General features: G+C 44.9%; 1 protein-coding gene across 1 annotated transcript in view; it reads left to right on the top strand.

The window, feature by feature from the left end:
* The window catches only part of LOC311490841 (regulator of G-protein signaling 12-like), a gene marked incomplete at its 5' end in the record, with an annotated part of 34158 nt that overhangs the window by 10324 nt on the left and 9309 nt on the right, over positions 1–14525 (top strand). Inside the window, 11 exons of the mRNA XM_084548567.1 lie at positions 7850–7871; positions 9617–9786; positions 10617–10709; positions 11054–11197; positions 11844–12026; positions 12128–12278; positions 12867–12964; positions 13144–13335; positions 13530–13603; positions 13709–13835; positions 14288–14384. Coding sequence (XP_084404693.1) covers positions 7850–7871; positions 9617–9786; positions 10617–10709; positions 11054–11197; positions 11844–12026; positions 12128–12278; positions 12867–12964; positions 13144–13335; positions 13530–13603; positions 13709–13835; positions 14288–14384 — 1351 coding nt within the window. The remainder of the gene's footprint in view (positions 1–7849; positions 7872–9616; positions 9787–10616; positions 10710–11053; positions 11198–11843; positions 12027–12127; positions 12279–12866; positions 12965–13143; positions 13336–13529; positions 13604–13708; positions 13836–14287; positions 14385–14525) is intronic.

Genomic DNA, 14525 nt, shown 5'->3' with positions numbered 1-14525 from the left:
CTGTGCCTTGTAAATCAAATATTACTTTTTGTTACTTCATCCCGGCAAATGAAGTTGCTGTTTCATTCAAGCGTTGAGGCTTTACAGTAGTGAGTTCAATGTCACGAGCTGCGGAGCTTCAAGCAGAGTCAGTGAAGATCAAAACCATATTGTTATGGAAGTTGTGGAATCCAAATATTGGTTAAAGCACTACGGCAACAATGAGCAGGGCAGCAACACGAGGGTAAACTTATCCTCAGAGGAGTGATGGCCCTCACTGTCAGTTTTTATTAGCAACAAGTGGCTAACGCACGAATCATAGTAATGCCAGTTTAATCCAGACAAGAGGAGAGCTGCACCCATCTGCTGCGGCCGGCCGGTTACATTTGGGGAACAGGCAGTAGATTACCGCCGATCAAGGGGATTAAGAGATGAAACGCGGCGTGACGACGGCCTCTGTTTGCATGCAAATCACTCGTACTACTCTTTGAGCAAGTCACTCGCTCACTGGAGGGATTACACTTAAAAGATACTTTAAAGCAAGTCTGGACTCTTCGCAGGGCTGGTGGCCAAGGCCCAGACATGTATCCAGCTAGCATCGTTGTGTCTGGTTGATCTTTATCTAGCGAGAGAGAGAGAGAGACAGAGACAGAGACAGAGCGAGAGAATATATTATATGAGCTTCTTTCAGAGATCAGTGTCACAATTAAAGTGTTCCCGTTTAAGTCCCAGAATGAATCCTGATGTTCATGCGTGAATAACACACAACAAGCTTACATCTAAATTTGTAGAATGCCAAAATATGTTTATTTTTCTTCCAAATCATTTCCCTAAAATAAGCACTGTCTTGGAATGAGATAATCAGCTTTAATAAACTCTACTGACGCCTCTTTTCCACTCGTCATGTTGCCAAACGTAAAAAAAAACACAACAATATCCGAGAACATGTGAAACTCAGACCATAAGTCAAGTGGAATTACACCGCTGTTATAATTTCTGAATCTCCCATGACAAAAATAAAACATTTATCAGCAGAGCATGACGGTAAGTCACCTATTAGGATTGCTACGTTTTGCTGTGTGCAGATCATTAAATATGTCGTTGCTTGCAATACCTCAGTGTAGAGTTTCAGACTCCTTGATCTACGGACATAATGTAGATATCAAATCTAAGGGGACGCTAATTGTGTTCATGTTGGTTACCATTCCCGGTCCCCTGGCATCACATCAAATCCTATCCTAATGTTGATAGAGAGTTAGGCGGATATGTTGTGACATGATTTCCTGTAGTTAAAACTCCTTCGCCGCTAAATCAAACACAAGGTTGTCTGTACGCAATATTGTTAGAGTTCTCTAATTCTCTAAATCAGTTTCTCTCTCTCCCCCCACACACACACTCCTCGCATGGTTGGGAAAGAAATGTGTCTTCCATCTTATCAGTCCACCGCACCCTCACCCTCCCTCCTTCTAAAGGAAGTTGCCTCCACGCAGAGCTCTTTCTTGATGTTTTTTTTTTCAGGGAATAGTTTGTTGTCTGCCACAGATAGCACGCCGAGATTATTTTCCGTCTTGGGTCAAGATTTCCTGGCGGAGAACTCGCAATTAGTCCTGTGACAGGCAGCACTTATTGTTACCATAATGGCCGTGCAGAAAGGTTTCGCGAAATTGATCGAACCGAGCGGAGGCTTCATGAGCTCTTGTGAAACTTTGTGGATTCTTCAGGTGAGAAAAACCAAAGCGAGGGAAATTCTTTTCCTGGAGGCATTTGGTTTTAAGCGTCCCAACACGCTTTGCTCTTGTTACGTGCTTAGATGTGCTTACCTGGCTGCGGCGAGGCTTTCTGCCTCAGAGGAGGTCAGAGGGCAGAGGTAGACCTGGAGGGCTGAAGTGGACCTTTCTGTGTCCTGTGATTTTGTGACCACGGTTATGGATGACTCAGCTTAGCTCCGAGAATAACTCCTAATTCCTACGTGACAGATTTATCGCCACATGAAAGCATACACCCTCTTTATTCATGTGTTGCACTTCTGCACCATATGAAGTACACACTATGTAATTACGTGCTTTGTTTAGTGTTTTAAACGCTTGTACCATTATATAATAAATTAACATATACTACATGGGAACTGCAGCTTTGTTCAAATTAGACTGCAGGATGATTCTCTGGAGATATGGCACAAAAACAGATTTTTTTACTCTTGGTACTTTTATGTTATTATGCATCTAAATGACCTCCAAACCAACCCTCGGTAATATAATGTTCCTGGAGCTGTGTGAATGTAGTCCATAATAATACATTTTTCCATTTGTGAGTAGCTTGTTTTCCATTGTTGGACAGTAGGGTCCGTCAAAAGTACACACACAAATGAAATCAGCTGATGGAGCGCAGGTAACGTTGACACCTTTTTCCACGTGGGTTCCGAATGTACCGTCGATCCAATATGAAGTCGCGTATATAACAGAATTGGATCTTTCTTTTTTGGGAGGTCTCAGCATGCATCAAATGAGGTGCTTGTCAGATCCTCTGTCCACTAGTGAAGAGAAGAGAAGAAGAGAAACAGCTTTGGGACTTGGCAGAGGACCCTTGAGCAAGCTCCGAACCCCCAAATCGCTGCACCTAGGTTGTGGCTCTGACACAGAGGGCCCTGAAAAGTAAAACGTATTGGTCCAACAGCTTAAATAAAGAATATACTAAAACTTGTGCCGCAATGTTATGTACCGTCATCTGGCAAGAGTCTGTGTTCTCCAATCAAACACATGTGCGCTCAAATTATGCTGGATTACTTTGTGGCAAAGTGTCAGGTCTCGGGCTGTCAGACGGCGTGGGTGTCTCATGCTATATCGGTTCGTATATGTGCAGCGGCGCAAAGTGCAAATTGACTGAGTGGAGTGAGATGTAAATCACAAGGTACGGCAATCAATAAACAGCTCAACAAATGGAAGACTTTTAATAAATGAGGTACTTGAAGTAACCTGTATTATTTACATCTGATTTTTAATGTAGTTTAACACAGAGGACCGTTGTTCATGCTCACACTGCCGATTTATTAGCATATGTTGCCTTCATCTGCTGCCTTCAGATGACTGCGGGGATTTGAAGAAATGAGAAAGGAGCTTTCACGGATTACAAAGCAGCTATAGACAACAGGTACTGGCAGTATCACTTATACTTATTTATAGATGAAGACAGACTACGGTCCTTCTGTTAAATTTAGAGCAATTTAAGAGTTGTCTTTTAATTACGCTTTTTAGCCTTGACATCCGCAGCTTTAAACACCTTTTCCGGACTTTCTAAAAATCCACAGGTGTGCAGGTGTGTGACAGAGTAAAAGTGGACAGGTTTGAACTCATTTTTATGTGTACAATGATTTGTAACGTATAAAAGTCTTTGTGGAGATGCTTTCAACATGTCAGCGTGTTGCTTTCTTTATGAATTTGCAAACTATTTAACTCCGGTCTTTCTGAAGCATACCGACACCGTTCCTGTCCCTTCTTGCTCGGGTGTCTCTACTCTTTCATGTGATGTGTACACAAACCTCTACTCACTCCCCCGTCCAGACCATCAGCGTCGCCGTGCACACTAGACAAACATCTGATTTCCCAAAAGTCATAGACCATGTGAAAATCTAATCAAACGGGAGAAATCTACCGTAAAATTAGGCTGTTAATAAATACCGCTTCTCGGTCATTAGTTGCTGCAACATTAAGTACAAAGAATGCTAACTCATTTACAACGGGAAAGCCTCGGAATGAGCCACCCATGCTTTTTGGAATAATGGCTGTTCTAAAAGCAGCCGACGTGCTGATTGTAGAGATTCGCCAGAAATGTGGAGGCCGTGGAGAAGGAGAGATGGGCAGAGTAGGAAACAATTTTCTTTTTCTGGTGTATGAGCTAAATTGTAAAAACAAGAGAACGCCAACAAGACATGACGACCATTCAGAGTGTAAGAACGGCGCTCTGTGACGGCGGACGGTGAAGCTCAGAGTTCCAGTTGTAGGCTACCAAACTTTTATTTTTATTAAACAAAATTCATATGGTCTCAATTTAAACTATCTTTTTTTTTTCTTTCTTTCTTTCATGAAAAGAGAGAGTCCCCCGACTGGAAACAAAAAGGGGGGGAGCAGTGTGGTTTTGACATAGTGTGGGTTTTTTGCGAGGGGACGGAAGGGGGGTTAATTCATCTGATGCCTCCATGCCACTGTGGCAGAGGCTGTATGTATTGTCAAGGCCGGTTGCCATGGCAACAGCTGCGGAGTAGGAAATCTTTCTTTCCTCCTTCGCAGCCCCCCCACCCCCCCACCCACCCCTTCTCTCCGTCTTCATTTCAGTCCAGTACCTTGTCAAATTTCTGCCTCCTTCTCCCTCCCTCTCTTTCCCTCTCTCCAACTTGTACAGACATGGTTTGCGGAGTTTTGGGTGGGGAGTGTTCAGGTATGCGTCCTCGCACACACACACATTCTGTCTGTGTGCGGCTGGTGTAGAAGACTAGGCAACAATGAGTCTCAAAAAGAGACTTTCCTTCAAGAGGACCTGGAACTTCAACACTGTAAGTAAACAGTGGCTTACCGGCCGAGCCTCCTCTTCCTCTCCTGTGTGAAGCGAGGAGAACTTTTGTTCAGTCAGCTGTTTTTCTCATTAATCTCCTTCTTTGCCGCTCGTCTCTCTCTCCTTCTCTCTCCCTCTTTCTCTCTCTCGCTCTCTCTTTCTCTCTCCCTCTCTCTCCCTCTCTCTCTCTCCCACTCAAAACAGCTGTTTGAAGCGGCGGGGACTCGTCGCTGTGTGTTTGCGGGCTGCTAGAATCAGCCACATCTTGTGTGTAAAGTTTAGAAGGGGCTTTTTTTATGGTAAAGAATAGAACTGGGTTCAGCTCAACCCATTCTTTTCGAGGGAATGGACGTGCCAAAACAAGCCCAAAAGATACAAGAAGTCACTCTGGAACATCACAAATCCAATCTGTGAGAGGTGTTAATGGGCGACACTAACATTTGGGTGGATGTCTTTTAACTCCCGAAAGTTTGTTTTAGTTGCGGTGTCTCACTTGAGATCGCACCCATAAATCTGTCTCGGTGTGATCATCTACGTTCCTTCAGCATGTGGTGTCTCAGGGTGTCAGACTGTGTGGCGTGGGGGCTGTACCACAGTGGAGCTGGAGGAGCGTTTTCCGACCGGAGAGCCAAATCGTGCTGTTTTCTGAGCCGGCGTACTCGCTCTGCCTTCAGTTGTGTTTTTGTCCATTTGGCTGACAACCTAAAGTGGACTACTTTCAAGAGGATTCCAGCTGGGAAATAGGCTATTTGCAATTTAGCCTGATATAAAAGGGATCAAAGGGGGCCTGTAGTGCTGCGGAGCCACCCACGGTGGGCCAGTTTGTCACCAGAGGTGTCAACTGAGGAAGGGAGTGTATGGACAAGAGGTGATGATCAGCCTGAGTCACTTCTGCTTCATTACAGGAGACCTGTGGTCAAGGAAGCAGTAACGAGATGAAAAACACACAGTAGTGTGTGTGGTCTAACCCCTGCAGCTTCATACATACAAACATACACACCACATTCTGTGTATAGGCGGCTCAGATGTTACATATGCCATGTATTTTTGTATTTGAGAAAAGCGCTTGCACTTTTAACCAATCTATTGATTAGTTAAATCTAGAGGTTAATAAACAGAAATGACTTGTAATCAAACTAAGCAGCCAGACAGTTGTTTCCAGTCCCTCGGATATGAGGCTTATGATTGATATGATTGATACTTTTCTCAGTTTTATATCATTTAAACTAAATACATTTTTGATTAGTGATTACGCCAAACAAGTCAGCTGAACACATGTCACCTGGGGAACTTAGGAAAGTTAGCGATCTTCCGTCAGTTGCTCCAAGTTGATTAAATTTCAGTTGTTCAAATTAGATTACGTTCATCAATCTGTTTGAATTCTTTCAACGTGCTTTCACAACTCAGGACATGAATGATGTTTAAACTATGAGATGTTACATCAGCTGTGTGTGTCAAGACAGCATGATTTATTGTGACTATTTCTATCTTTAAGTGCAGTGACTTGTCATTCTCAAAGATGGAGTCATAGACAGATTTTTAATAATAGGTATCGTATTTGTCACCGAAGGGCCGTTGACATCCCTTCAGAACGTCTAACCTTTAGACCCTTTGTTCGCTGGAAACCAACATTTACGTCACATTGTGTGACACGATGTCTGTCGTGTTCTTTAAAATGAACTCCAGTCGCGGCGCTCCATGTATTTAGGGTCTGCGGTTTTTTTTGCTGCTTTTAGAACCAAAGGGACAGACAGATGGAGTGGGTGTCCTCCCTTTTCTCTCTCCTCTGTTTCGGCTTCATGTTGGTCCTCATCGTACCCACCCATGATTACTGTACACATGCTAGCCACCACAGAAGGGGTGGCTTTTGGGTGTTGACTATGTATGGGGTGGACTCAGGAGCAGCAGCAGCAGCGAAGCTGTAAAGAGGCTGTGACAGACAATTAGTGGTTTAGTGGTCTGTGTCTGATAGAGCTTTTACATGTGGTCACTCCCAAAATGGAACAAAGTGTCACATCCCCCATGCTTTCAGATGACAAACAAAAAAGAACAGGCTGATCCGCAGTGCGCCTCGGCTTGTCCTGCAGCTGATTTATCGATCTGAAAACTACCAAAAATGCACAATTTTTAAGTCAGAAATGAAGCAGAAAGCGGAAAACAGTCAAAGTATTTGCTTTCATTATCAGTTTTACCATTTTATTATTATTATTATGTCAAATCTTAGCTCTACCGTCCAGTGTTATGCAATTGCACAGAAGCACAAACTGTATGTTCTGCTCAAACCACAGCTCGAGCCTGGCAAACAGGAGCCTTGTTTGGACGTATTATCAGCCCCGAGTATTCACACTTTGAAGTGGCAGCTCAGAAAATGCTCTTCTGGAAATAGTCTCTGCTTTTCAGATGAATCCTCCAACGCACCGATTTTTTTCTTGGACCCTAAGATGTGCCTCACTTATCCTCCCCTGCATTTAAATATATTTGTGACGCCAGCGCCACAGTTTAGGCACTAACTCTCTCCTTATTAGCCTTATTAGGTTTACAAAAAGCCCCAACGCCAAGGCAGGAGTCTAATACTGGAGCCAGTATGTGTAATATCCAATGGAGGGTGTTATATTGAGCGTAACTCTCTGAAACTGAACCCAAACTATAGATTTGTTTTTTGATAAATCAACTCAGTCAGATTCACACAGTCTAATGGGACAACTTCAGAAGTCTTCTCTAGAAGAGAAATGTGCATTTTCAACAGAATTTTCTAATAACATCAAAATAATTCATTCGACCAACCAGTTATTGCAGTTGTACACCTTCACATCTAATTTCCATGCCCAGTAGGGGAGCTTGGTCTGTTTGCCTTTCATTCGAGGACATCCACACACACGCACACACATGCACCACTCGTTCCCTGAATTAGCAAGTGAAAGGAGGACCATTACAGCCACTGATGGCCTCTCAAGTAGCCTGCCTTGATTAGTTCTGATCTTTGTGACTGCAGTCGGCAGGAATGTGCACATTCACGGCCGTGAATGCGTGTGGGGGGTAATAAAAAACAAGGGGCTGGTCCCGGTGTGGAGGTGTGAACAGCTGTGTGTGATAAAGGCCTGTGGTCCACCCACTTGCAAACGAATGGCCTTGTGTCCCGAGATCCAGCCCTTTCCCAGTATCACACAAACACACACACTCTTCAAACCAGAAAGGCGCATACCTCCCAGCGACTGGTGTAATGCCTGAAGAGACTCTTCTACCGGCGCAGGCTTCACGTTCTTGTCTCGGCACAGGAGGCCATGAGGGCAGCCTCTCACTCATGTCTCTCTTTGTTCTCTTTCAGTCGGCTGCTTCCTCGGATGGTGGTGAGTACAATTACTTTATCATGACTTCATAACACTATTGCAAAAATACAAACAGGGGCCCCTTTGATTTTGAAGTTCAGGAAGGAGCTCAAGCTGCGTTACTGCATATTTATGATCTCAAAACCCTTCTTTAGTGATCCTCTTTTTTACTAACATGGTGAAACTTTTTGATCTTGACCCACTTTGCAGGGCTTTGTCCATGACTTTAGTGTTTTTATTTCACATTTTCAGCTGCGCCCTCAACACAGAACTTTGTAGTTGCTCAGTAAAACGGCCCAATAAAGTATTTTTAGTGGGGATGATGTATTCACTGTAGGCAGCATGCCTCATTAACAGAGGATGTTTGTTGAGTGTTTGTTGCAGTCGGGGCTAGCCCGCGCGCTGCCTGGCCTACGCTTTCATACGCTTTAACGGCGCTTGTTAACAGGCCGGCCGAGTCCTGCGGTGGGGAGCGCAGCCCTGCCTCCTTTCACCGTAGATGCGGATCAGACAAGCACGCCTGTTTGCTTTCTAAAGCCAGTCTCATTAACTGAGCAGTAAACAGTGCGCTAAACGCAGAGCCCAGATCCCAGAGTCCTAATACGTTAAATCAAGTCCAAACAATTGGCTTGTTAGCAAATGGACTTTCAGTGTCGCGGGGACACAGATAACTTGGCCTTGCTGTTGAAAATAAGAAAACTTCACACACGCAGTATGATAGTATTTTTCATGTTTAATGACACATCCACTTGTTTTTAAGAGGTTCATATAGAGGCCACCTCAGTCATAATCTGTGAGTAAAGTATGCACTATTTACAGTGCTTTTATTTCACAAGGCCACAGGCAGTCTACGCTTGTATGCAACTTCTTGCACGGTCATTGGCAAGATAAAAGATAAACACTACTATACCTGACTTGCCCCAACTCAAATTTTTGCTCTCAAAAGATAACCTCTGCCAATACTAGTTGCCCGTGCCAACCGACTGACTCTCCACTGAATAACAATGACTATAACCAATCCTGCTGTGACCCTTTTTGTTTTTTTTCCGTGCACCCCCTTGCTTGGTCTGCCCACAGCTCTAAAGTGGCCATCTGCTTCCATGATAGCAGGTACCGTTGCAGGCTAACTGTAGTCGACCACCAATTCCTGTATCGTCGCCCACTCTTCTTCCCCGTGTCCCCTTAATCAGCTGCCCCCCCCCAATCCCTCTTTGCTCCTCTCTTACAAAGCGAGCGACATCTGCTGTTTCTCTTTGTGGGACGCACGCAGATGTGCGGGCCTTGTCCTCCATACGGCCCTTGCCATATGTTTTGAACTTTGACGTCCACGTGTTGTTTAATGAACACCAGTGAAATACGTAGCGAAGGGGAGGTGTGCTGTAGCGGTGCAGTGGTCGTCACTAGCGTTGTCTTTTACCAACAATGTCCTTAATGTAAACACACTTTTAAGGATATTGTGGAAAATGTTGTGAGAGTTTCAGCCGAATTAGCTTGTAACATTAGCACTAGGGGAAAATTATATAAAATCTTTCGTTATATGAGTTGAAGAAACAGAATAACTTCACTGTGAATCACTAACTAAGTTAAGTGATGACAAAGAAAAATGGTTAAAACAAGGGACAAGAGACAAGGGAAACTAAAAACTCCACGGCAATACCAAGAAGGGGTGACAACAGGGCACACAAGAGAATGTTTCCCTCTCTGGGTTTTATTACCCTCTAACACACAACTTTCTAACCTTTGCTCCGTGTCCTCCCGTCCTGCAGACTACGGCGGGATCCAGTTGCAGGGATGCTGCAGCCAGAGCAGCCTAAACAGCAATGGCAGCCTTCCAGGGGCAGGCAGCCACCGAGGGGTCCCGGAGCAGCGCGTGGCCAGCTGGGCCGCCTGCTTCGAGCGGCTCCTCCAGGATCCCGTGGGCGTGCGTTACTTCTCGGTAAGCCGAGAAAAAGTTCGACTGTGGATTTGTTAGCGGAACAGGGCAGGCAAGCGCCCCCTGGAAAAGGACTTTTTTATAAATACTTAACAAACTCTAGTTTTATCTGGGAAGCAAAACCGACATTTGAAAGACAAATATTCTTCATTTTGCATTTGCATTTATTTAAGTGTGTAATTTCTCTGAATATTAGCTTAACATTTGAATCATCAGTGCAGTCATTCCAGGTGCTTTTCAGGACCTAGTTAGTCTAAGTGGAAAGAACATTTCATATTTTCTGATATTGACGGCCGCTGTAAACACTGCAATGACCTACTGCAAGCTTGGTATTCACATCCAGGAGGATTCTGTCTGTCCTCAAGATGAATATACTGCATATACTACACAGCTTTTTAGCTTAATTTTGGTCTCCAACATGATCTGAGAAAATAACCGTGACCAACAAGTCTCCATCTTTGTCTGGTCTCTGGTGATGGACGCACAAAAAGCTACAACTAAAAAGCTCTATATTTACGCTCTCCTTTATATTATCAAGTACCATTTTCTCCCACAAAGCTGTGTCTTTGAATATAGCCCACAACACCTTCGGAAAGCTCAGCATTAAGTTCTGGCGTCCCAGAACCCCCCCCCTTCTCACCTTCCCTCAGCGCGGATCAGAGCTGCACTCGCCTACACCATACTGCGCCTACACTTACACCAATCTTGTTACATTACACCCAGTAATTTCCGTCCTCGCTGCTGGTCTTAACAGCAACGGCGCTGGAAAGATGAGAAAATGATCGCTAATTTGAGGTCGCATAAAAACTCTCTCACGCCGTGTGTTTCTGCAGGAATTTCTCAAGAAGGAATTCAGTGAGGAGAATATCTTGTTCTGGCAGGCCTGTGAATACTTCAGTCATGTCCCTGCAACAGATAAAAAGCAGGTAAGTTACAGTTTGTGTGTTTGGGCTTTTGTGTGGTGGCAATTTAAACTGTGGCGAAATATCAAAAGCGAGTTGTTTTGATTTGCTTTTCGAGCCCCGAAATGATAAAACTGTTGACGCTTTTGCAGATGAACGGTTTGAGAACATTTATCACGTGACCCAGTTTCAGACTATATATTACTGCACAGTGATAGAGCTACAAATAGGGTCAAAACAAAAGGTCAATCCACGTCGGAGGACATCTCGGTGCTCATTTAATCGTGTTAGAGCAGATTAAAAAGACGCTCGGCCGTGCCGTTTTCTCCAACTCTTCTTGAAATTCTCACCAAACCCCTTCCCCGCAGCTGTCCCAGAGAGCAGGAGAGATCTACAACAGCTTCCTGTCCAGCAAGGCCACCATGCCGGTCAACATCGACAGCCAGGCCCAGCTGGCCGATGACGTCCTCACCTCCCCACGGCCCGACATGTTCAAGACCCAGCAGCTACAGGTACAAACAACACAGCTGTGCCGCTCGTTCGTCAGGCTTCCGCAATCTGTTAGCCGTTTAGCAGTGTGTGTGTGCGCGTGTGTGCGTGTGCGTCCACAGTTATTCAAATATTTCACATGTCTAGTTGTCAGTTGAATTATCCACTAGTTCGGTATCAAGCTGACGATCTGGACAGTATTAATGGAGGAGGGATTCTCCGTGCAGTAGGGGGTTTTGTTCTCATCTAGCCTTTAGTCACTTTGAGCAAGCATATTGGGTTTTTTTTCGGTGGCCATCTGGGTTTGTTTACAAAAGGGCCCTGAGGCTTTACCAGAGAGATAAACACAAACTGGCATACACCCACGGACAACCTAGCACATACTGTACACACAGATCCATAGACATGCAGTCAAAGATCTGTAAATTTCCTGCTTGTACATGAGTTTAATGTAATGCTAAGACTTTTGTCATAACATCAACTGCAACCATATGTTCAGGCTGGTAGTCCCCTCACTCTTGTTTTTTGCTGTGTTTCTTTTTCTCCTTCTCACTCCCCTGTTTTTGGGCCCAATTTGTGTATATCTTTCTCTCAGCCTGGCCTGCACTCCTTCCTTACAGTTTACTCCCAGCTGTTTTTACTAACCACCCTCTCTCGCCATGCCTGCAGATCTTCAACCTGATGAAGTTTGACAGCTACTCGCGGTTCCTCAAGTCCTCCCTTTACCAGGAGTGCGTGCAGGCTGAGGTGGACGGTCAGTCCTTGCCGGACCCCTACCAGATCCCCTGCAGTCCCGCTCCCTCTAAACACAGCGCCAGCTCCGAGCGCTCCACGCTCTCCACTCCCATAAGGGTACCACTATATATACGATTTAGACTGTGTCACAACTGTCACGTTGGAGCCGCGTGGTTGGTCGGGGGTTTCACAGATTATGTTTGTCTTCCGACCTGCAGGATGCGAGGAAGCACAGGTCGGGGAGGTCGCTGAACGAAGACAGCAGGGACGAGAGCGCCGACAAGAAACGTGGCATCTTCTTCTCATGGTCACGTAACAGGAGCTTTGGGAAGGGCCCAAAGAAGAAGGAAATCGGAGACATTAACCTCGGTAAGAAATGAAAGCTTTCTGGAAGGGAAGATCCCGACAGTTTTAAGATTTTGTAACACAAACCTCTACAGGGCTTGAGTGTCCTTGAACTCGACACCAAATCACTGCCAGCTCCAGGGCTGCCATGGGCTCTATGCAGGGGAGACATGTACAAACACAGTGATCACAAACACACGCCCCAGTGCTCTGGCAAAAACACACTTTATGCAACTCTGCTTTCTGTCACACTGAAAAATGTCAATGAAGAGTTTTTAAGGCGGATAAATATCAACTTATTGTTCATATATAAACATAAAACATTTGATCTCAGACTTTATGATATAAAAATGCTCTGATTTAGCTTTATTTTAATAGTTGCAACTGAATAAAATGCCATTTTTTAAAATTTTAAGCTTGGTGAAAAGTATCACTAATAATCAGCCTGCATTTCTTTGTATCATGCACATCCTCAGTAAGTTTTCAGTCAAAAGGCCATAGTGACCTCTTAAATGTAGCCAAATTTAAGTTTCACATGGCGGCTTTAGCATAAATGTCCCTTACTAAATCTTATCTGCATGAATTCATCGCCGTCCGTGTTGTTTTGTGCAGACTACTGGGGTAGCAATGGGAGGAGGGAATCCCAGGGCTCCTTGTCGTCCGGCACCAGCCTGGAGATGGCGACTTCCTGCTCTGCTGGCAAGATAGAGGTAAGATTCCTCTGGACGAATCGCCATGGCAACACAGCCCAGGCCAGAGTTGTTTTTTTTCCACTTGTCAGCCCACTCGCTTTTTATTATTATTATTATTATTATATATTTTTTTTTGGGATCGCACAAACAAAAAATGTAAATGAACCCTCTGAATCTTTTCATCCTCCTGCCTTCAGTCGGATAATCGCCACTCGGTCGGAGTGTGGGAGCGTTCGTCCAAACACTGTAGCGTGCTGCTGCCCGACGGCTCCTGCTCTTCAATTACCCTCCGGCCTGGTGCCTCCATTAGGGAAGTCCTCCAAGATCTCTGTCACAGCATTAGTGTCAACATCGCCGCTGTTGACCTTTTCCTGGTGGGAGGAGAGAAGGTAGGGGACAAATGCTTTGTGTTTTTGAAACATGCATTACTTGTCAGGAGTCCTTATTAGACTTCGACATGAATTCATTTTAAGATGATTAAATATGCATATTTTAATTACTTTTATAGCGATGTACACTAGCCCGTGTTTGTGTCTGGGGCTTTATGTGTCGCTAATGTGCTGTTTCTTGTTTTTCCCCGCAGCCTTTAGTGTTGGACCAAGACTGTTTGACCCTCAGTTCACGAGATTTAAGGCTGGAGAAACGCACCTTGTTTAGGTAGAAGTCGATGTTTGTTCCAGTCGGCTAATTTCCTTTTAATATAAACTTTTGTTTACGCTTTCAACGCAATCACATTCACTTGTGCTCTGTGTTTGCTTCTAGATTGGACCTGGTTCCCATTAACCGCTCCGTGGGGCTGAAAGCCAAACCTACCAAGCCAGTCACCGAGGTCCTGCGCCCCGTGGTGGCCAAATATGGTCTCCACCTCAGCGATCTTGTGGCCAAAATAGTAAGTCGTCCCCAGTGGCCATAATGCGCTAATTCCTTTTGAAGCTCCTGTGTGTCCAGAGAGCAGCCCTTGTAGTGTGCGGAAGTGCCACAGGGTGGAGTATCATGGTCTGGGGAGGGAAACGACCGCATCCTTTTCCATCTCTGCACGGTGGTTAGCGCTCTGACTCAGCCCAGCCTGTGAAGATGGAGCGCCGGAGCTATAATTAAGAATGACGACACTCCTAAAACATGCCATCTCTTTACTCCTCCCCTTAACCCCTGTCAGATTTATTTTAGTCCTGTGGGTTTCCAGGCATTATAACTGTATTATACAGTAGACCAGAGCTCAAAGATGGTGTGTAAATTAAGCAGGGGCTCATGAGGTCGATCAGTAAACAGGACCACATTTAGACTTCTGCTCAGCAGATGAAGATACTAACATGGTGACCCTCACGTTATCTTTTGTCTTAGAGCGGAGAGACTGAGCCTCTGGACTTGGGTGCCCCTATATCGAGTCTGGACGGCCTGCGAGTTGTGTTGGAGCGAACAGATCCATCTTCAGGGAGAGGTAACATACTATGACCCTGAATTTAATGCTAAATGTTAAAAAGGTGCAAAACATGGATTTTTACCCCCCACTGGAACGCGTACGCGCCTCCAGTTTCAAGAAGCTGAACCGCCAATTGCAATCACGTCCACCCCTGTTATC

Source organism: Chelon labrosus (assembly GCF_963514085.1).
Source record: "Chelon labrosus genome assembly, chromosome: 1".
Taxonomy (NCBI): Eukaryota; Metazoa; Chordata; class Actinopteri; order Mugiliformes; family Mugilidae; genus Chelon; species Chelon labrosus.
This window is presented reverse-complemented; position numbering and strand designations above follow the sequence as displayed.